Source organism: Papio anubis, chromosome 12 (genome assembly GCF_008728515.1).
Source record: "Papio anubis isolate 15944 chromosome 12, Panubis1.0, whole genome shotgun sequence".
Taxonomy (NCBI): domain Eukaryota; kingdom Metazoa; phylum Chordata; class Mammalia; order Primates; family Cercopithecidae; genus Papio; species Papio anubis.
Window position 1 is genome coordinate 56,989,341 of NC_044987.1, and position 22,778 is coordinate 57,012,118.

At 38.5% G+C, this 22,778-nt stretch overlaps 1 protein-coding gene across 2 annotated transcripts in view; it reads left to right on the top strand.

Moving 5' to 3' along the window:
- The window catches only part of GDPD4 (glycerophosphodiester phosphodiesterase domain containing 4), an 83,691-nt gene that overhangs the window by 17,004 nt on the left and 43,909 nt on the right, over positions 1-22,778 (top strand). Inside the window, exons 1-8 of one of the 2 annotated variants that reach the window (XM_031653091.1) lie at positions 5,306-5,372; positions 6,103-6,205; positions 7,887-7,946; positions 12,945-13,043; positions 13,115-13,208; positions 14,436-14,513; positions 15,326-15,471; positions 15,859-15,941. In XM_031653091.1, coding sequence (XP_031508951.1) covers positions 6,200-6,205; positions 7,887-7,946; positions 12,945-13,043; positions 13,115-13,208; positions 14,436-14,513; positions 15,326-15,471; positions 15,859-15,941 — 566 coding nt within the window. In that variant the 5' untranslated portion in view covers positions 5,306-5,372; positions 6,103-6,199. Of the gene's footprint in view, positions 1-5,278; positions 5,373-6,102; positions 6,206-7,886; positions 7,947-12,944; positions 13,044-13,114; positions 13,209-14,435; positions 14,514-15,325; positions 15,472-15,858; positions 15,942-22,778 lie in introns of those variants that run through there. The other variant, XM_031653090.1, reaches the window with a different exon arrangement.

Genomic DNA, 22,778 nt, shown 5'->3' on the forward strand with positions numbered 1-22,778 from the left:
ATGATCTCTATCCCTGAACCCTGCCTTCTCTGCTGCTCCTATACCCTCTTCCTCTCCCTACTGTTCTTAGGAGGCTTCCTAGGATTCTGCACACAGTGACATGTATCCCTTCCCAGCACTCTTTCATGGCTAAACTCCTACTCTGGAATGTCCCCAGCCCTTCTAGTTTTTCTGGCTTGATGTCTGCTAACCTTACTGCAAATCTTGTTATTTGGTGTATGGGGAAGAAGGATCTGTTCGGATATGGGGCTTTTAAAAATGGAATACAGTTGGTTTTTTTTTTCTTATAGAAGTAAAACATAGTTTGTTATTTTATGTGTAAAATGCAAAAAGTTAGAAATATAGTATCTGCCTAGTCCCATTCTTGAGAGATAATCACTTGATATATTTTTCTATGCTGATTTTTGTATTATGTTCATGTTGTATACATCATTTTGCTTTTTCTTTTCACTTAAAATAACAAACATTTTAACAAAATTTTTAAACTCCTAATGAACATCACTTAAAACGGTTTAAAAATATTTCATGACAGATGCTATAATACACTTAGCCATTTTTAATTGTTAGGCATTATATGTGTGTCCAATTTTCTCGTTTTTATAAACTAGTAATGCAGAGAAATCTTTGTATTCTGACTAATGTTCCTAGAATAGATTCCCATAAATGGCATTATTGAGTCAAGAAGAATAAACGTTGTTAAAATTCATTATGCCCCCAAATTAGCCAGGCATAGTGGTGTGTGCCTGTAGTCCCAGCTACTTAGAAGGCTGAGGTGGGAGGATCCCTTGGGCCTGGGAGGCAGAGGTTGCAGTGAGCCAAGACTGTGCTACTGCATTCCAGCCTGGGTGACAGAGCCAGACCCTGACTCAAAAAAAAAAAAAAATTCATTATATCTATTGCCAAAGTACTTTCTCAAAAGGTTATAGCAATTTCTATTTAAAACAGAGGTATATGACAGGATTAAATACTCTAACATTGCATATTTTTTCTTGATGAAATTTTTTTTGTTTTAATTTGAATCATTTAGTTTCAGAACAAGTTTATTTAACTAATTTATTTTAAAATTTATTTTCCTTTGCTTACTTATTCATTGGGGGTTTTCAGTTAGCCTTCTCACTGGTTCATCTGCAGTTTTATTTATGGGCCAGTTCTGAATTATTTCACAGAAATTGTATTTCAATTTAAAATATAAATGCTATGGTATAATTTATTCATATTTATAAATTTTAAAATACCAGCTCTGAGATCCATAGTTGACAAGGTTTATGCAAAGTCTAATATCCAAATCTTTCTGCCTCTCTCCCCATCCCTTGAGTGGTATCAAAGTTCTGGGGCTTACCACAATATAGCAAAAATAGCGTGGTGGTGGTAAGAAGAAACTCTGGTCATCAAAATGACACTGGTCACTCTGGTCATTATTACTTTCATTAGACAGTGCCTCAGTCAAGCATTGGTCCCTAGCCACTTTTTGGAATTGCTCTTCCAGGCATTTTATAGAAATATTCCTCACAACAGGCTTTTGCATTGACCACAAGCATGGCTTGGAACCCTCACCATTGTTCCCAAGACTGAGATGCTTACTGGCTAGCTTCCATGATCTTCCTTGCAAGCATCCCCGATTTGTGAATTTCGTCTGCCAGGATGCAGTGTTGTAAATCAGGCACAAGTCTGAGTACCGATGAAGTCTTCAATCCTAGTGCAAAGTTGCAGCATAGTCTTTCATTTTCTTCATATGTTTTTAACTTGAAGACTATTTTGTATAATAACTAATATAGCTGTACTAGCTTTGCATGGTTTATCTTTTCCATCCTTTATTTTTTTAACCTTTCTATAGCTCATGTTTTGGAAGTTTCTCTTATAAATAGCATGTGGTTGGGTTTCTCAAATCCAGTTTGGCAGTATTTGTCTTTATGTTCCAAATAAAAAATAGCTCTGTACTAATATATCACTAATATATTTTATTTGAGCTTACATCCATATTCTTCCTAATGCTGTTGTCCTATCAGTTCTGTGGGTTTTGTTTTGTTTTTGAAGCAAGGTCTCACTCTGTTGCCCAGGCTGGAGTGCAGTGGTGTGATCTTGGCTTATTGCAGCCTCTGCCTCCCAAGCTTAATGATCCTCCCACTTCAGCCTCCCAAGTAGCTAGGACTACAGGTGCAAACCACCACACCTAGCTAATTTTTTTTTTTTTTTCATGGAGACAGGGTTTTGCCATGTTGCCCAGGCTGGTCTCAAACTCCTGAACTCAAGTGATCTGCCCGCCTCGACCTCCCAAATTGCTGGGATTGCAGGTGTGAACTACTGCACCCAGCCCTGTGTTCTTTTTTCCTCTTTTCTTGCCTTACTTTATATTAAGTATTTTTTATTACTTTATTTTTCCCTCTATTAACTTGGAAGGAATACCCATATTTTCTCTCCTACTGACTCTTGCTGTCTTTTTTGTACCTGCCCTGGAAATTGCAACATGTAATCTTGACTCACCAAAGTCTTATATTAGTATTTTAACCTTTTCCTGGATAATACGAGGATCTTGAAACACCTTAACTTCATTTACCTCCTTCTGAGTTATAAGCCATTCTCATCATATATTTTAATCCTACATACTTTTCCAACCACAGATGACATTATTGTTTTGTATAGTTAATATTCTTTTACATTTACCTATGTATTTACTTTTTTATTACTCTTCATTTTATCATGCACCTCTGATCTTTCATCTAGAATCTTTTTTTCCCTGTATAAAAAATAACCCCTAGGTGTCCCATAGAAGGTGACTGTTAGGAAGAGAAGAGGCCTGAGCTGTGTACGCCATCAAGCCAGTACCTAGGGAGAGCAGACTAATAATGTCTGTTCACACATTTAGATGCTTCAAAGCTAGGATTCATTCCCCCACAAATCACAAACTGGAAAAGTTTGTGCTTTCTCCTAGGATATAACCCTGGAAGGTTCCAAATCAAAGTGTATGGTGTTTACAAGGTTACCTTCTCCCCTGTAGCCCTGTGAAGTTTATAAGAGCTTCCTGTACCTCAGGCAATTCTAGAGAAAAATTACCCCAAATGCTACACTATCTCTGGATTTCCTTCCTTGTTTGGATCTTGGCTCCATAGTTCTTCAGTGTCTGGTAGATGTCTGATGCTTTCATTTAGATTTTTCAGAACATTTTGTCTAGCTTTTCTAGTTCCCCTTAGCTAGAAAGAGCAGAATTTTTTGGTAGGGTAACTGTAACTTCTCTCTTTTCCCCTCTGTGTGTGTTGTTTCTCCATTTCTCACTATGCAAGGGTTCCTAGGGCCTCCACCATCAATGTGTCTTTTTTTCTCATCTAGAGTTACTGTCAGCTGACAGTTGGTGATGCTGATATAAAACATTGCAATATGTATTGGGGAAAAGTGCAAGAAAACTGCATCTTACAGCTGTGAGAAAGCAGGGAAAGGGTCCTTGAAAGTTTCTTTAAACATTCTGTTATAAAGATAACAGAAAATATGGATTTTACATGAGTAGGTTGCATTGACTAGGCTGCCCCAATAAGCTGTCTTGGTTGAGTGAGTAGGCCTACATCCAAAATGGAGGTGTGATTATGCTGCTAGCGGGATGTAACACAATAGTCCAGAGCACAGAGAAAACTGCTTAAAAATGCTAAGTCAGAAGAAGCCTAACTTGGACACATTCATGTAGAGTAGGCCTACTGCATAGTCATCAGCATTGTATATTCCCAGCTTAAAGAAGTGATGGCCAAGAAAAGAGACTTCCTTTTTCAATTCCCACTGATGTTCAAGCAGTCACATAAGCAAACTCCTTCTTACTCTTTTCACTCCCTTTTTTCACACCACTACCACCACCAACAGTAAGTACAGTTACTTACTGGGATGGGAAGAAGTAGAAGGAGAGAGAGGAAAAGCCAAATCACGGTTCTTCTTTTGCCTATAATCCATAGCTGAGGGGTGGGAACTTCACCTGAGTTTGGTGAGAGGGCTTTGAAGTAAACCAAACTAATAGTAACATTTACATGTGATCAGACATCCAAAAGAAAACCTTTTAGGTTGAAAGAGATTAAAATAAAATATCAATGTGACCAGTAAAATGATTAGAAGAAAGAGGAGTACCATGAAATGACAAACATTGTTTTCTTTGTTACTTGGAGAGCAAAGTCAGTATCTCGATTTGGTTAAACTCATTAATTCTTTGACTATATCTAGAGTGCTATTAAGGCCCGATTTCATGTTCTTTTCATTTCAAAAATTTTTTTTCAAGATCTCTGTTTGATTGTTTTGATAACATCAAAAAATTGTGCTTGGATTAAAACACCCTATTCTTGTTTCATGGATGTGAATCATTCCTTTACATTATGGAAGATCTTAAATATATTTATTTTGTGGCTCTTTTCTGATTGTTCTATTAATTATGTTTTCTTGGGTCCAAGTTTTTCTATTTGTTGGCTTCATAGGGTTCATTTGTTGACATCCCTTACATGTTTTCTGATTCCTGATTGTGATCTCATCTTCTACAGAGCACTCTTCCCAGTGTCTTGATCTGGGATACCTTTTGTTAGTAAGGCTGTTTGCCTGTTTGTTTCTTCCTAGTTTATCTCACAGCCCTTGTCCAAGAGGATTTCCTTTGTAATTCTTATTAATGTAGTTTTTTGTTCACTAGCCTGTAGTTTACATCTTAAAAAATATAATTTCTACAGGTTTTGTACAGAGAGGAGGAAATTTCTGTTTTCTTGACACGAAGATTCAAATTTATTTGATGTGTAATACCTAGACCAAGTATAACATTGTTTCTCCTAACAAATCATTAGCAATTTTCTCTCATATGCTACATTAGGAACAGAAAAATTGGTTTTTTTTTTTAATATGGTGGCTGTGATTGCAATGATGTCCAAAAATGTATATGCATGTGGACAAGGAGCCTGCCAAAGTGTAAAGTATTAGTTTTGTTCAGGCAGTAAGCTTATGGGATATATTGTTTCTCTTCCGGTATTCCCAAATTTCTGTATTATATTATTTTTTAAAAGAGGACATAATTTTTAAATATATATTCTAAATAACTTAAATTCCTGCTGTGTTTACAAACCCCATGAGCATCCCCAATTGCCTACAGAACACAACTTTAAAACTCCTCATATAAGTATCCACAAAAACTGCTGTTCACACACTGCTTCTCTTTTTATCTCCCTACATTTTCTTATGCCTTATCTAGTCTGGTTTTGTCCCCATCCTTGACACAGAATCTACTGATTTCTGCAGTATTTTAAGAACTGAAACACATTTTTTTTTTCAGGGTCATTTTTCTAGGAACAGGATACTGGTTTTACTGTTCTATTTTTATTCTGAGTTTAGCTGGGATCCTGACTGCCTACTCTTCATTGCTGTTGGTGAGTAATGCTTCTCATTTCTTCCACTCCCTTCCTGAGTAGCCTGATGAGGTGTTCCTGCCTGTGGTATAGTATCCAGTTGGTACTGGGAGCTCTCAGAACCCAAGTTCATTCTTGTCTTAGTAGAGTTGGGGTTTACATTAGCTAGTTGAATTTTAGGCACAAGGAATAGAATGTGGAAGGAAAGCCTATTCTGTTAGAGGATGTGTCTTGCCAGTTTGGCCCTTTGAAAGTATAACAGAACATCCTTTTTCTATTTCCTTGTTTTATACCCTATCCTATGGTTCCCTCAATATTGTCATTTTAGATACCCATAGCTTCACATCAGCAGTATCTTTACTCATCTCATGTCCCATCTTCTGAAAATCAGTCTTTCTGGGCCTTATAAAAATTTACTAGTTTGTTGAACTTGTTCTAATATACAAATGCTAGTCACCTAGCCCAGATGCAAAGTACATTTTAGCAAAAGCCTTTTGGCAATAGTGTGGCCTTGTTTCTGTTGCCTAACGTACTAGTGTCTCTTAGTGTGAGAAATTTATGCCAGGTAAGAGAAAAGTCTATGGAAATGGGAGGATAACTTTAGATAGAGTTTTGCAGTGCCCATTTATACATAGGGCAGATAACTTTCTCTGATTTCACCATTCCTTTCTCTATTGAATTCTTGTCTGATACAGAAGAACCTAGCCCCCAAATTTGTTGCTATTTGCATGAACTTTTTCTTTCAAAAAAGCTTATTCATCATTATATGAGCAGAACATTGTGAGAAGTGCTGAGTATACGGAGATCAATAAAAACTAAGCAATTTCTGTTTTCATGCAGTGCATTTCATGGAGGTAGGTGTGAGATATAAGTTACAACTATTCCTTGTCACTGGAGTGGGATCTTAAAGGAGTGTTAGATTTGGACATATAGATATGGTAATGAGGAAGAACATTGTGGGCTGAGGGAGCTTCATGACTAAGCAAGACAGAAAAATATAGGATATCTTGCTGAGAAGGAAAGGTCAGTTCTGTTAGTATGTAGGGCATAATGAGGAATAATGGGGGGCCAGGTGCGGTGGCTCCTGCCTGTAATCCCAGCACTTTGGGAGGCCAAGGAGGGTGGATCACGATGTCAGGAGATCGAGACCAACCTGACTAAACCTGGTGAAACCCCATCTCTACTAAAAATATATTTTAAAAAATTAGCCGAGCGTGGTGGTGGGCGCTTGTAGTCCCAGCTACTCAGGAGGCTGAGGTGGGAAAATGGCGTGAACCTGGGAGGCGGAGTTGCAGTCAGCCGAGATCGAGCCACACTGCACTCCAGCCTGGGCGACACAGCAAGACTCCGTCTCAAAAAAAAAACAACAAAAAAACAAAAAAACAGAATAATGGGGAAACATGGCTGAAAAGATAGGTTTGTGAGATTTTGGAAGGCCTGGAAAGAAAGGCTAAGACATTTGATATAAATCAGTTTTCTATTTTAGGAAAATTATTCTCGATGTTTTGGTTTGGAGGGTGGCTATAGGCAGACCAATTAGAAACTTTTTTTTTTTAACAGGAGGAAAATGTAGATGAAGGATGTGCTCTGGGCCAAACTCTGACCACTGAATTGTGCCACTTTTATGCACAATAAACATGAAATGGTATAGTTAGGTTCTAAGAGGGGAATGAATTCTAGTGTCCAATAAAGCAATATATTTTAACAAACTTTCTACTCTACCCTACCTCTTTTTGAATACATACAATGACAACAATAGTGAAAAAGAAGGGGTACCTGGATTCTATTTCTAGTTCTATCTTTAGGTTACTATGTAACCTTGGTCAAGGCATGTAACTCTTCTGACCTCAGTTTCATTTTTTTTTCAAATGAGAATGATAACAATATTTAATGGTATAATATAGGGCTAAGTAAAGAACAAATGAAATATACATGAAATAATTTTGATAAAGAGGTAAGTGCCTTACATATCAAATTATCATTAATATCCCAGGCATCTGAGGACTCCAGTTTTCAATTTTTATCTTTACACTGACTTGGTGACTGGCTAGATTTAGATTAAAATCCGAGATTTATTGAATCTATACCAGTGTTAACAACAGTGGTTTGACAGTAGTAACAACAGCCCTGTTGTCCTTGGAAGGGCTGCCTCCTGAACTTTCTTCTCTTACAAGTGAGTCTGAGTAATACCAGGAATAAGATTCCTCACAGGGAAAAGAAATGGGCAGGAGCTCAGGAAGAGTATCAGTGTGGTAATTGTTATGAAATCTTCGAGGAGATAACACAGAATTCTTCCTGAGGTTGCAGATGGAAGTTATAAACAGGAGGCAAGATTTGAACTGGCAGTCAGTGGCATCGGGAGAGGGAGCTTTTTCAGGCAAACAGCATGGAAAACTCCCAGAGGCTAAATGAAGTACAGGTATAGCAAGAAGTGAGTGTACTACTGGACTATGAACAGAATTTGGAGCTATAGGAACAGTGCTTTGGGTGGCAACTTGGTGATTTCAAAATAACTCTTTTTCTTTACTTTTGCAGTTACTTGGATTGTTGTTGCTTTGGGAAGGGATTGAACTATACCTGCACTTGTGTCATAAGGTAGGACATCTGAGTCCACATTGGAAACCTTTGACCTGGACTGAACCTTAGGCCAGACCTAAACATGCTCCTTGGTGTACTCAGTTTTGCATATGGGTTACCCTCTCTGTTACTGTTCTCCTTGGAGAGAAGAGATTTACTTACATCATTTTAACTGAAATAATTAAATATCTAGCGTTGCAACTGATTTATGGAAGGAGCTGAACCGGAGCTGAACCCAAACTCTTATTCTCACTGCTTCCTATTAAACTCAATCTGTGACCCTGTTCTTCCCATTCCAGTAAAATCTTAGGCACTCATTCCATTAATTTCCCAGTACTTTTTAGTCACAGAAATACTCTCATTTCAGTGATTAAAATTTTCAGTTCATTGTAATAACCTAAGTTCCAACTTTATTAACCTTAAAATGTTTCCCCTCCTCTATTTGGGCCTGATCCAAGCCTGAAGCCCATAGCAGCAGAGAGGGCATGGTGGTCCTTTTACCTCTTTTCCGCCTGAGTGGGGTCCAGGGGAAGAGGAGATGGAGAAAAGAGCACAGTCTCACAAGGAGAGGGGAGAAGGGAATCAGGGGTTGATTTCTAGGTAAATGTACAGTTGCCTCTTTTCCCGTGAACTTTTTCTATGTGTGTTTTCAGAAGCCCTACTGAGAACCTTGACTGTAACTCTCTTGGTGGAGTCAATGCCTGTCTTCCTGCAGTGCCCTGAAATTTCTTTTTTGAAGTCCTTTTGACCCTCTCTTGAGTTTGGATATCTTTAAAATAACACCAGCATGATTTCTTTCACAGGGTCTATATCTGGTCCCCAGAGGACTGTCAGCTTGGCCCCACCATCTACAGGCATGCAGCATAGTTCCGATACAGCATCCTTGTTTTGTTCTCGCATGGGCTTGAACAGCTCCAGTGACAGCCTCTTGCTTTTTTATAGACTTTTTTGGGCATGTTTTAAAAAAATTGATACCAGTAATTGGACATATTTGTGGGATCCATGTGATAATTTTGATATATGCCTACAATGTATAATGCTCAAATCAGGGTACTTAGGATATCCATCATCTCAAGCATTTATCATTTCTTCAACTCTTCTAGCTGTTTTGAAACTATTTTTTGAACTATTTTGAAGCTATTTATATTATAAATTATTGCTAACGGTAGTCACCTTACTGTACTATCAAACGTTAGAACTTATTCTTTCTATCTAATGGTATGTTCTCATTAACCAACCCCTCTTCATTTCTCCCACTCTGACCCACCTTTCCCAGCCCTTGGTAACTATCATTCTACTTCTCTACTTTTTAACTCCCAAATATGAGTGGGAACATCAGGCATAGTGTTGATACAATTCCTTGTATTTCCCCAAATCCAGAAACATTTCAGACTCTTGAGTGGTCCCTTTAAGTCTTGAATTAGTCCATTTGCATTGCTAATAAAGGAATACCTGAGACTGGGTAATTTATAAAGAAAAGAGGTGTATTTTGGCTCATGGTTCTGCAGGCTGTAAAGGAAGCATAGCACTGGCATCTGGTCCTGGTGAGGGCCTCAGGAAGCATACAGTCATGGTGGAAGGCAAGCAGGGAGCCAGCATATCACATTGCAAGAGAGGGAGCAAGAGAGAGGAGGAGGAGGTGCCAGGTCCTTTTAAACAACCAGATCTCATGTAAACTCACAGAATGAGAACCCACTCATTACTGCAAGGATAGCACCAAGCCATTCATGAGGGAGCTGTCCCCATGATCCAAACACCTCCCTCTATGCCCACCTCCAGTATTGGTGGTCACATTTCAACATGAGATTTGGAGGGAACACAGGTCCAAGCCATATCAATATCCTCTTACTCAAATGAGAAGTAAGAACTGGAAATATAAATTTAGAGTTATTAGAATAGATGGAGCTTGAAGTCATGAGATTTTCTAGGGAAAGAATATAGATTTGAAAACTGAACAAATAGGACTTATTGACATCAACATTTATTTTGGATTTGGGACACCATGATAAATTAACCAATACCAAGAATCCCTAGGACTGAAAACATTCTGATTACCATTCCAGGTTTGTGTCTGTTATAAAAACTATGCTTATGTTGCCTGTGCCAGTTAAGTACTGCTACTTGGCCTCTGCCACGGCAGAAGCGCATCATCCCCTTTGAAATCAGGAAGACTGTTTGGCAGCATCTCTCACCTTTTTTCAGGCATACAGGATGGCTACCACAGTGCTTTTCAAGGATGCTGATGCTTTCCTCACCAGTGTCTTCTGGGACCTCCCAAAGAACTCAATATAGGAAGTAGGTTAGCTCATAGGTGATACCGTTCTAGCACTTTTTCTTAATCTTTTATTATTTCTTCTATATTATACCAAGAAATTACTGGCATCCCAATTTCATTGGGCATAGGCTACCACTGAGCCTGGGCTTCAGATAACCAAACAATTAGAACCTCTTGGAACTGCTTAATACCTGGATTCTAGGATATGAAATCCAGAATCTCTGGTAAGTGCACCCATATCAATAAATTTAGTCTGATCTAAAATTCTGTTCTCTTTTCCTTGTTCTCTTTCCCTTAGAATTCATTCCCACACATATTCTACAGGATTTTTGCCAATATTAGTCAGGAAAATCTTCTTTTCTAAGCCTTCATCTTCTGAGGCATTCTGGGATCTAGTTCACAGATTCTGAAGGCAATGAAAAGTTCAGGGGGATTATTAAGAGTTGGCATTCCTTTGGAACTTAACTACCTTGGTTGAGTCTGCAGGTCTTCAAACCAGGAATGACCAGGCTTATCAGACTTGTAAGGAGAGACTGATTTTATTGGTAAGGGAGATTTTGTGGGGCTCGGAGTTTCAGTTTTATTGTACGCAGAATAAATTTAGGAAGAAAAGCGTTAGCACCAGGGGGTTCTAGAACCCCCCTCCCCTTCCCCTTCTACCTACAGCTGCCCAGAGAGAAGCGAATGGCATCAACCCAAACTCCTTGTAAACATGCTAATCACCTGACCTCCTGGTAGACACACTAAAGGTATTTGTCAACTCCTTATCTGCAAAAATTTCTACCAGGATATACCTAGATCTATCTAGGTTGGTTTTATTGTAAACAAACCTGGAATATATAGGTTCGCGTGGTAGAAGACATGACTGGCTAGAGTTATATAATTAATGGAGTATAAAATAATGATGCTCCATAACCAAAATGACTCCTGTGAAGCAACATTTCTTCATATTTTGCTCAAAACACACCTTACATTTTAAGTCCAAAAACAATGTATACTAATACAGGAGAGGAAAGACCCTATATGAGTAGCTGCATTTGACATAATCATATCTGCTCGAATTTTTTTTTTTTCGAGACGAAAGTCTAGCTCTTTCGCCCAGGCCAGACTGCAGTGGCACTATCTCAGCTCACTGCAAGCTCTGCCTCCTGGGTTCACGCCATTCTCCTGCCTCAGCCTCCCGAGTAGATGGGACTACAGGCGCCCACCACCACGCCTGGCTAATTTTTTTGTATTTTTTTTAGTAGAGACGGGGTTTCACCGTGTTAGCCAGATGGTCTCGATCTCCTGACCTCGTGATCTGCCTGCCTCGGTCTCCCAAAGTGCTGGGATTACAGGCATAAGCCACCGCGCCCCGGCTTTTTCTTTTCTTTTTTTTTTTCTTTTGGCAGAGTCTCACTCTGTTGCCCAGGCTGGAGTGCAGAGTGGCGCGATCTCAGCTCACTGCAACCTCTGCCTTCCGGGTTCAAGTGATTCTCCCACCTCAGCCTCCCAAGTAGCTGGAACTACAGTTGTGCGCAACCACACCTGGCTAATTTTTGTATTTTTTGGTAGAGATGGGGTTTTACCGTATTGGCCACGCTTATCTCGAACTCCTGGCCTCAGGTAATCCACCCGCCTCAGCCTCCCAAAGGGCTGGGATCATAGGTGTGAGCCGCCGCTCCCAGCCAACCACTGGAAAGTCTTTTATCTGTTCCCTGTGATTGCCTGTATCCTTTAAATCCATAGTGAAGTTTGGTGTTGGGTAAGATCTGCGATTCTTATGAGTCTGGCAATTCAACTTTTGTGTTGTGATGCATTTAGTTTTTCCTAATAGGTTGTTTAAAATTTTTTCATCTATGTATGTGTTTTCTGTTCTTTTAATAACGTCCTTGTTAAATTTAGGTCTAATGTTTTGTTGCACTCATAAAGTATTCTCTCTTTTTCTATTATCTGAAAGAGTTTGTTAAAGATTGGAAATATTTCTTCCTTAAATGTTTGGTAGAATTTATCATTGACGTCAGCAAAGGGTTGTTTTGTGAGAGACTTAATTATGGATTTAATTATTTTAGATGTAGAGATTATGGAAAGGAGAGAGCTAAATACTGTCTAGAGGGCAGCACAGATGTAGGAAAACTATACATTTGAAAGGGAGGAAGTTAGGAAAGTTAGGTCTTGGTCTCAACGTTTTTTCTCTATGAAGTATACAGTGTTCTGGCAGGCAGATTTTTTCATCTGTTTAACAAATACTTATTGGACGCTTACTATGTGCCAGACATTCTGCAGGACACTGAGGTTGTAATCATAAGCAATACCAATATTATCCTTGACTTCATGAAGCTTATAGTCTGTTGGGGAAAACAGACATCGAAAAGGCAATTACAGAGTATTATTTACTTATAATTGTATTGAGTATACAATTGAAGTCTAATGAAATAGCGAAGACTTTAATGGCAACTGTTGAATCTGAGTAAGAGATACCAAGCAATGTTAGGACCCAGCTGAGGCTGGAGATAGTAAATTAGTAATGGTAAATTAGCTGTGTAATTTTTTCTAGTCATGCTGTACAGCAAAGATTAGAAGCAAAGAAGGTGAATGATTGGTTCCATCTAATACTGGGGATTTGCAGGCTGGTGAGATTAAAAGAATGAGAAAGCAGATAAGGTCCCTGACATTGTGAAGACACAGATACAATTCCTAAGGACAGTTCTGATCCAAGCCTAGTGCTTCAGGTCAGGAGATTTTTTTTCCTGTTTCCCTAGATCCTGATTCTGCTAGTGATTCTTCCGTGTGTCATTTTAATGTTCATTATATGCAAATTCTGGAAAGAAAGATGGCTGGTAGCTGGGCTGTCTCTGCAGGTAAGAATCATCCTATAGCTCCAGCACTAGCTGTCTAGATGTATCCCGCCTGACTTTTGGCTTTCTCACAGATCTTTGCTCCCTATGTGCACCTGGTCAGCATAACTGTGATGGTTATCCTCTTCTGGCCTGTGGCCATCTACGTGGCACGTTTGGAAAGAGAAGGTATGTCACATAGGGCAGAACCCTGCCTATTTCTTCAGCTCTGGCTTTAGCTTGCATACTCCACTTAGGAAAACAGAAGCTTGGGAACTAGCCGCCCCTATGCCTTGTTGCAATTCATTTAGCTTGCTACTCAGGCACACTCCTGTGCTCTCACTCACTACCCTGTCACGGTGGCCAATGGCCTGTCATAGTATTTCTGTGGCCAAACAGAACTTCTAAAGAGGGATTCTTTTTTTTTTGAAAAATAAGATCTTTACATTGTTATACATTGACTCTCTGAAGATGGATGGCAGGTGACGCAGTAGAGGCTGTTTTAATTTTACTTGAGCAAAGTGCTGGTACAAGTCACAGTTCTTTCCATTTATTTTCAAATATTAGTAGTTTTTCTTTTTTTTCTTTCTTTCTTTTTTTTTTTTTTTTTTTTTTTTTTTTTGAGACAGAGTCTTGCTCTGTCGCTATGCTGGAGTGCAGTGGCACAATCTTGGCTCACTACAACCTCCACCTCCCGGGTTCCAGAGATTCTCCTGCCTCAGCCTCCCAAGTAGTTGGGATTACAGGTGTGCACCACCACTCCTGGTTGTATTTTTAGTAGAGACGGGGTTTCACCATGTTGGCCAGGATGGTCTCAATCTCTTGACCTCATGATCCGCCCACCTCGGCCTCCCAAAGTGCTGGGATTACAGGCGTGAGCCACTGCGCCTGGCAAATATTAGTAGTTTCAACTCATACTAGGTCCAGAGATTTCTGCTTACATTCAAGTAACTCAGAGCAGTCCCCTGTGAGATCATGTCATACCTGAGGACTTACAGCAGAAGTCTGTAAGTCGTCTTACAGCAAATGTCTGTCTCTGTCACTCTGTCACTTTACAGTCTCTGGGGCTTTCTTAGACTCTTCATTCTTTGCCCCAGTGTAATGGAATCAAAAGAACTGGATCTGTATACTAACCTGTTTGGAGAATGGAATTGTCTTTCACCACTCTACGGATAAACCAATAGGACATTCTTCTCTCTGGGTTTCATTTTTACTCTTTTTTAAATAAGGGTAAAATTACCCTTTCTGACCTGTGGGGGTATGCAGGCAAGAGAAAGACTGCATAGATAGTGCTGCCATTGTGTGTTTATATATGTATGCTTGTGTGTGGAGGGTAAATTTTAGGAAGTATTTCTGGGGAAAGGGCTTAAAGGGGACAATAATCAGCTCTTTTCTTTTTCACTTTCTAAATTTTAGTTAGAATGAGAAGATACAGGATGACACATTCTGAGAAAAAAAGGCTCAAGAAATGTAATGTAATCGCAAGGCTAAGAGGTTAGAGCTGGAGACTGAGATTTGAAAGTCACTGAAGCATAGGTGGCAACTTGAAAATGTACAAATGGGTAAAATTCTCAGAGGTCTAAAATAGTAAGTCTTGGGGAATGGCTGGTTATCGCAGGCATTGTGTACAGGCTCTGTATGTGAATGTGTGTGTATGCACGAGAGAGAGAGAGGGAAGGAGGGAGGGAGGGAAAGAGGGAAGCAAATATTTATAGAGTGTTATGAGTCAACACTGTCATAACAACTCTGTAAGGTTGATATAAGCAGCAGGACAGCCCCATTTTACAGAAGAAAATGAAGATTCAGAGAGATTAAGTAAGTTGTCCTTAGTCACACAATCAGGAAGTGGCAGAACTTGGCTTTAAACCCAGATTTCTGCCAATTAGTGCCCTTTCCACTATGCTGTACTGCCTTAAATATACAGATGTTTTGGGATGATCTTTACAGTCTCTGGGGCTTTCTTAGAATCAGCCAAGCTCCTCATCCTCCTGAGAAGCTGCTCCTTAACATCGCTTCTCCTTCCTTTCCTTCCCCATCTGAACCCTGTACAATTGAGTCCTCTGTAAATTTCCAGTTCCAGTAGTAGCATTAATAATAATGCCCTATAATTGTACAGTTCTATACTTTTATATCCAAATCCCTGGAAGTAAGTGGAAATGTCACAGAAATAGGAAGTAAATTAGCCAGTACACAGTCAATGAAACCCATGGACTGTGGGTTTACTCAGACTGCTGCTTTGCTTGGGATGATTTTCCAGCCCTCTTTATCTTTTTTCCCCTGCTTCCCCTTCCTTCCAAATTTTTCAGGTCTACAAGTGGCTGTTGGATTACCCTTTCTTCTTATCCTTTTAAGTCTCTGTTTGATGCCACTAGGGATTTATTCTCCCTGCATTCAGGAGAAGGAGAATTTGGGGCCCAAGCCAACCCTCTTTGGACATAGAGGTGCACCCATGGTAGGTCTGAGCATGAAGAACATGGATGAAAATAAGTATGTATGGGATATGTGGTCAAGAGAAGAAAACTGAGAACCATAGGAGCCCCTGGAGAGAAAAAGTGATTGCATTAAGATGGCAAGAATAAAGAGTTCATTGTGGAGGTTGGACTTGAATCCAGGCCACCTAACTCCCAGTCCATTTCTCTTTACTGTGCCCAGTGACATTGCCTCAGATGAGCAGAGTCCCAGAATCAGCTTGGATAGAGGGTATACAGGTTTTGAAAGGAGATCTGAGGGAACCAGACTCTTCTACCCAAAATCGTACTGGGTCCTACCCCTACCATTAAAAGGAATGCTGGGAGAAGAGACTCTAAGGCTTAGCGCCTGATGTCCTTTTCTTCTACAGTTGGGGCCTGAGAATACCATGATGTCCTTTGAGAAAGCTGTTGAACATGGAGCCCATGGATTGGAGACTGACGTACACTTAAGGTAAGAAAGCAGGGAGCTGGGGTAGGGGGAGGAGGGGATAAGTTCATTGCCATGCAAGAGAACCAGCCTGGCCTGAGGTGTAGAGACAGCAAGCCCTAGGGAGTTGTTCCTGTGTTCATATGGTATATATGCAGGTACTACACAGATGAACCACATCTCACAAACCACACCTCTGCACCTCCATGTTTTCAGTGACAGGGTTACAAATCAGACACACTCGATAATAGTCTTCACACATGATTCAAATATGGTACCATTGCAACTGTGCTTACCACTTCACTCTATGTACTACCTTAGCAATTTATTTAACATTCCCTGAGCATTTGCTATATTCCAGGCCTTCTTATGAGTGCTTGGGAGATGCAAATGAGTAAGATATAGTCATACCTAAAAGATGTTCCAGCTAGTGAAGGAGACATGGAATGTTTACAGATAACTACAGAATAAGGCCATTTGTGACAAGAGCCATCCAGAGAAAAATAAGTGTAATGGAACTTCAGTGGAGGAAAAGGTCACTTCCTATTGTGTGGAAAAAAAAAAGAAAAAAAATCTTTATGTTCAAAGTTGTGTTTGGGTTGAGCCTCGAACCAAGCAGAGATGGGGGAAGGAGAAAATTCCAGGGAATTCATTCTGAGAAGCTTTTGCTGTGTCCATGACCATATGAGAAGAATGAAAAGACCAGTGTCAGACTGGGAGACAATATTTGTAAAACATATATCTGGCAAAAGACTTGTGTCTAGGATATATAAATTTCCAAAACTCAACAGTAAAATGAAAACAAAAACAAACCAAACAATCCAATTAGAAAATGGGTGAAATACATGTGTAGATATGTCACTGAAGAGAATATACAGATAGCAAATAAGTATTGAGAAGATGTTCAACTGCATTAGCCTTTAGGAAAATGCATATTAAAACTAACACTATTCACCTATCGGAATGGCTAAATTAAAAAATAGCCAGAACAGTAAATGCTAGCAGACAAACTGAATCACTCATATGTTCCTGGTGGAAACATAAAATTGTATAGCCACTCCAAGTAAGTTTGGCAGTTATTTATAAAACTAAATGCAGTCCTATCTCACTTAATTATGAGGATATGTTCTAAGAAATGCGTTGTTAGGCAATTTTGTCATTGTGTGAACATCATAGAGTGAACTTATACAAACCTAGATGGCATAGCCTACTGCACACCTGGGCTGTATGGTATGACCTGTTACTCTTCGGCTGCAAACCTGTACAGCATGTTACTGTACTGAATATTGTAGGCAATTGTAGAACAATGGCAGGTATTTGTGTATCTAAACATATCCAAACATAGAAAAGGTATGGTAAAAATAACAATATAAAAGATAAAACATTGTACACCTGTGTAGGGCAATTACCATGAATGGAGCCTGCAGGACTGGAAGTTGCTCTGGGTGAGTCAGTGAGTGAGTGATGAGTGAATATGAAGGCCTAGGACATTATGTGTACCACTGAAGACTATAAACACTGTACACTTAGACTGCACTAAATTCATAAAAAAATTTCAATAATAACCCCAGTTTATTGTAACTTTTTTACTCTTTTGTGATAACACTTAGTGTAAGCACAAACGCATTGTACAGCTGTACAAAAAACGTTTTTTCTTTATAACCTTATTCTCTAAGCTGTTTTCTATTTTAATTTTTTTTTTTAACTTTTTTGTTAGAAATGAAGACACAAGCACACACATTAGCCTAGGCTTACACAGGGTCGGGATCATTAATATCACTGTCTTCCACCTTCACATCTTCTCCCACTGCAGTGTCTGCAGGGATGATAACATGCATGGAGCAGTCATCTCCTATGGAAACAATGCTTTCTCAAATACCTCCTGAAGGACTGCCTGAGGCTGTTTTACATTTAATTTTTTTATATATAATAGAATGTATATACTCTAAATTTAAAAAAAGTGTAGTGTAGTAAATATATAAACCAGTAACAGTTGTTTATTGTCATCATCAGGTATTATGTACTGTCTGTAGTTGTATGTGCTATACTTTTATGTGATTGGCTATACAGGTTGGTTTACATAAGTATCACCATAAACATACAAGTAAGGTATTGTGCTACAATATTATGGCTACAGAGTCACTAGGTGATAGGAAATTTTCAGCTCCATTATAATCTTATGGGGCCACTGTCATATATGGGGTCCGTTGTTGACTGAAATGTCATTATGTGGCACATTACTATATATACTTACCATACACCCCAGAAATTGCACTCCTGGGCATTTATTCCAGAGAAAAGAAGACTTAATGTTCATATAGAAAAAAACCTTTACATTAATTTTCATGGCTGTTTTATTTGTAATAGCCCAAATCTAGAAACAACCCAAATGTCCTTTAAGAGGTTTAATGATTAAACTGTGTTCATCCATACTGTGAAATATTACCCAGCAGTAAAAATGAATGAACTATTGAAACATGCTGCTGTTTGGATGGACCTCATGGGAATTACGTTGAGTGAATAAAGCCATTCTCAAAAGGTTATATACTGTATGATTCCATTTGAATATCACATTCAGATGACGACCTTAGAGTGATGGAGAAAAATCAGTGGTTTCCAGGGGTGAAGGAGGGAGAGAGGTGGCTCCCCCTTTAAAAGGTAACACAAAACTCTTCTTGTATATTTACCATTCTGTATCTTTACTGTGGTGGTGGTGATATGTCTTCATGTGTGATAAAATTAACATAGAACTAAATATACAAATAAGTTCATGTAAAATGAATGAAATCTGAATGAAGTCATAGATTTTATCAATGTCAGTTTCCTTGTTGTGATAGTATAGTATAGTTATGCAAGATGTTACTATTGGGGGAAATGGGTTAAGGGTGTATAGGATCTCTCTGTATTATTTCTTACAAACACATGTGAATCTACAATCCTCTCAAAATAGAATGTAAAGAAAAGAATCTCGTCAGCCTTCTTAAAAAAAAGATATAGACAAAATGATTCTAAAATCCGAAGATCCATTCTGACATCTTAAAACTTTACTAGGCCCTATATCCTGCTCCAGTTTATGCCCCATGTCTTCACTTTCTTTTAAGCAACATTCCTCCAAAAAGTGATCTGTACTGTTGTAGAGGATCAAACATTTTTGTTAGTCTCACCCTTCGGGGTTCTTTGGCTGGTCTACAAATTAAATTTATGTAAGACAGATTAACAGGAGAAAAATAATTTTAATTACATATGTACACATGGGAGTCCCACAGAAATTTGAGATTTAAGGAAAAGGCCAGATGATTGAGGCTTGTATAGTTTCTTGAGCTATAGAAAGGAAGAAGGGCTTGTATGGGGGCAGTGACAAATTGTGGGAAGAGGGAAGAAAATGTGTGGTGAATAAAGGTTGTTTTATTATACAGATGTAAGTCTCTTGATTATAAAATGATTTCAGAGCAGCTCTCTTACTGGTACAGATCCTTTTACTAATGAATATTTCCTTTATAAGTACAAATTTCCTTTACAAAAGGGCAACTTTTCAGAGCTTCTCCTGTGTCTGCAGTTTCTCAAAATAACCAGCTCAAAATAATCAATATGCCAAAGAGGTATATATTGGGGTGTCATATTCTGGTCTCCTGCAGTCATATTTTAGGGTGAGTGTCTTGAACCCCAACATTGCCTTTCTTTGCCTTCTCTCAATCCTCCCCTTTGTTTTGGATAACTTTTAATCCTTTTTGAGCCTATCCCAATCAGGCTTCTTCTACACCACTTCTCAGAGCTCTTACTAAGTTATCAGGGACCTCAGACTTCCTAAACATCATAGTAAATTTTCAGTTTTCATCTTAACCTCTCAGCATTTGAGTAGTCCTTCATTTTTGAAACTTTCTTCATTTGGCTATTAGAATACCATACTCTCCTGATTTTCTTCCTACCTGGCTGTTTCCTATGTGACTTCTTTTGCTGGCTCCTCCTTCCCTTCTTGCCTTTAATGTTGCAATTTTTGAGATATGTGATAAAATAGTTGTAAAGGATGTCTGATCCCTACCCCAAGTTCACCCCAAAGTGAATTTGATAGTGCTTATCCCACTTTATAAAATTGCAACTATGTTACCCTTAAATGTGAAACAGGTTTATATGAAACCTTCATTTGAACATAATTTTGAGAAACATTTGAAAAGGCAGAGATATTTTTTAAACCTAAAGAGCAAGTAATGTAAACAGGTTATTTGCAGCTGAGAGAAAGCTTTGGGAGATTCTGAGAAAATCTATGCAAAATTTTTGGCTGCTATTATTCCCAGTCCTCTAATAAAATTTTTAGCATAAAAGCCCAGCCAGCCATACACCTCTCTGGAGAACACTGAATTGAGTTTTCTGGGGATTGCAGAAACACAGATCCTGAAGAAATGCTGACCTCCTCATGTGGACCAGTAGGAGAAATCTTGCCAACAGTCACTGGAAGTCCATGGAAGCTGAGTTAGAGAGATTGAAAGATCCCAATAAACTTGTTTGTGCCTACTGCTCTTACTCCCTCTCTGCTAACGCGGTCTCCACCTAACTTTTTAAGGGAAATAAATGTAAATGTCACATGTAACAAGTATGTGTGTGATAACTAGTTTCCGTTGGTATTGCCTACCCTTTAGCATTCATGATGAACAAAATGTCAAAAATTTTAATGAAGATGTGTCATGCCAAGCCATATGAGAACCTGAGGCAAAAGGAAAAATCAGTAATACTATCTTATCTTCATTTAAAATTTAATATTTTGTTTATAGTGGAATTTTGCATTGGTTTTGTTTTTTAAAATATTGTATCAAGATAGTATTTATCTTATTAGTTTTTGGCACCCCTTTAAATTTTAGACCCATGGCAAGTGCACTATCATTTTGTTATTTGTTTTCTCCTTTCTCCCTCCTTTTGGACTAATGGAGCATTTTTTAGAACTTTATCTCTACTATTGGATTATTAGCTATACCTTTTTTTTTTCCCCAGTGGTTGTGCTAGAGTTTACAATATGATCTTTAAGTTATTTCTTCCTTTGAGTATTATATATTTATATGTAAAGCTATTTTGTCAGTACACTAACAGTGTCTTTTATCAGTACATTAACATTTCATGTCTCTCATAGTATGACCTGGTGCTATCATGAACCTCATTATACACTGCTATTACTTTTGGCTTTAAACAGTTAATTCTGTTTTTAAAAAATGAGAAAAAGTTTCTATATTTACTCATGTATTTATCATTTCTGGCACTATTTATTCTTTTGTGTAGATCCAAGTTTCAAATTGTATCAATTTCCTTTTTGTTTAATAATTATTTTCATCTTTTTTACAGTAAAGATATGCTGGAAATGAATTAGTGTCTTTGTATGAAATATTTTAATTTTCCCTTCATTTTTGAAGAATATTTTTGCTGTATATATAATTCCAAGTTGACAGTAGTTTTCTTCAAGCATGTAAAAATATGTTATTTCATAGTTTTCTGTCTTATGTTTTGATGAGAAATCTTCTGGATGCTTATCTGTATTCCCCTCCACATATGCCCACCCCAGGCCCCAGCTACTTTTTTTTTTTTTTTTTTTTTTGCAGCAGAAAGAGGTTTAGTGACAGAGTCACCAAATGAGGAAATAGGAGGAAACCTCAAATCCATCTCCCTAAGGAGTTCGGGGCTAGAGTTTTTAATGGTTTTAGGGTTGGCTGGAGTGTGGAGATTGTTGATTGGTCAAAGAGTACAGGGTGAAGTCAAGGGCCAGGGAGATGAAGAAACTATATTCTCAAGCTGATTCTGTTCCTCTGTGGGGGTCTTCAAACTGGTTCACATCAACTGTTTTACCAGAGTATGGGATCTGAAAAACATCTTAAGCAATTCTTAAACAAAAGCCTTGTGATTCTAATGTCAGAAATCCTATCTATAGAAACATTGGGGATGTGAATGGTCAATGTCAAATGACTTTCCATTACAAGGAAGTGCTTCAAAGTGAAGCCTGATTAGTACTTAATTATAGCTATGTTTCTGTCCAGAATTCTTGTTAACCCTGTGAGGATGGCTTCAGTATCCCCTTATCTTCTTTATCTCTCAATCCTGAAGTGTGATCATTAAGGAGGAATTGGGCCATGACTGCTTTGGCTGATTCCTGCTGACAGGGGTCAGGGGGACCATAATTAGGATTTGAGTAATGAAACTGCTTTGTAGTAGCCTGTAAATGTTCTTGAATGCCAGGTATAGGGTTCTGATTCTGCATGACAGAAGTGTCAGTTCTTTTGTTACTAGTCCCTGTTGTCTGTTGTAAATAGAAAGAAGAACAAGATGACAATAATAAGAGTTTGTAAGGCGAACTAAAACCAATTTCCTATTCCCTTAGGAAGCCAGCTAAAGAGATCATTTAAGGGGATCTGTGGTACACACTTCTCATAACCATTTAGCTTATTTGGAAATTTTTTCTATTCACAACAAGTGGTATTAGCTATTGCACAGATACCCACTTGTTTTGCCAAAAGGAAATCTAATACAATTTAATTATTCAGAACTACCTGGGCCAAAGAGCTTAAACCATTATGCCTAACAGCCTTCTTTATTTCAGCATGTCAGCATACCACATTTTTGGTGTAGGTTTCTGAGCTCCAACATCCCCATCTGAAGCTTCCCTAGAGGTTTCACATACTAAAAGCTGAGTTGGTGGGAAAACTGAGTTAATAGCTGAGTGGCAAAGGATCCTCGTAAACTAGTCTTCTATTTCTGGGAATAGCCCAGTCCCATTAGCAGCTGTGTCTCATTTCAGGAGTTAGTATTGCAAATGAGCTTTCAAATGGAAGAAAAACAAATGTAATGTTTGGAGAAATCTATAAACCAGTTTCCTTAGTCTGGAGG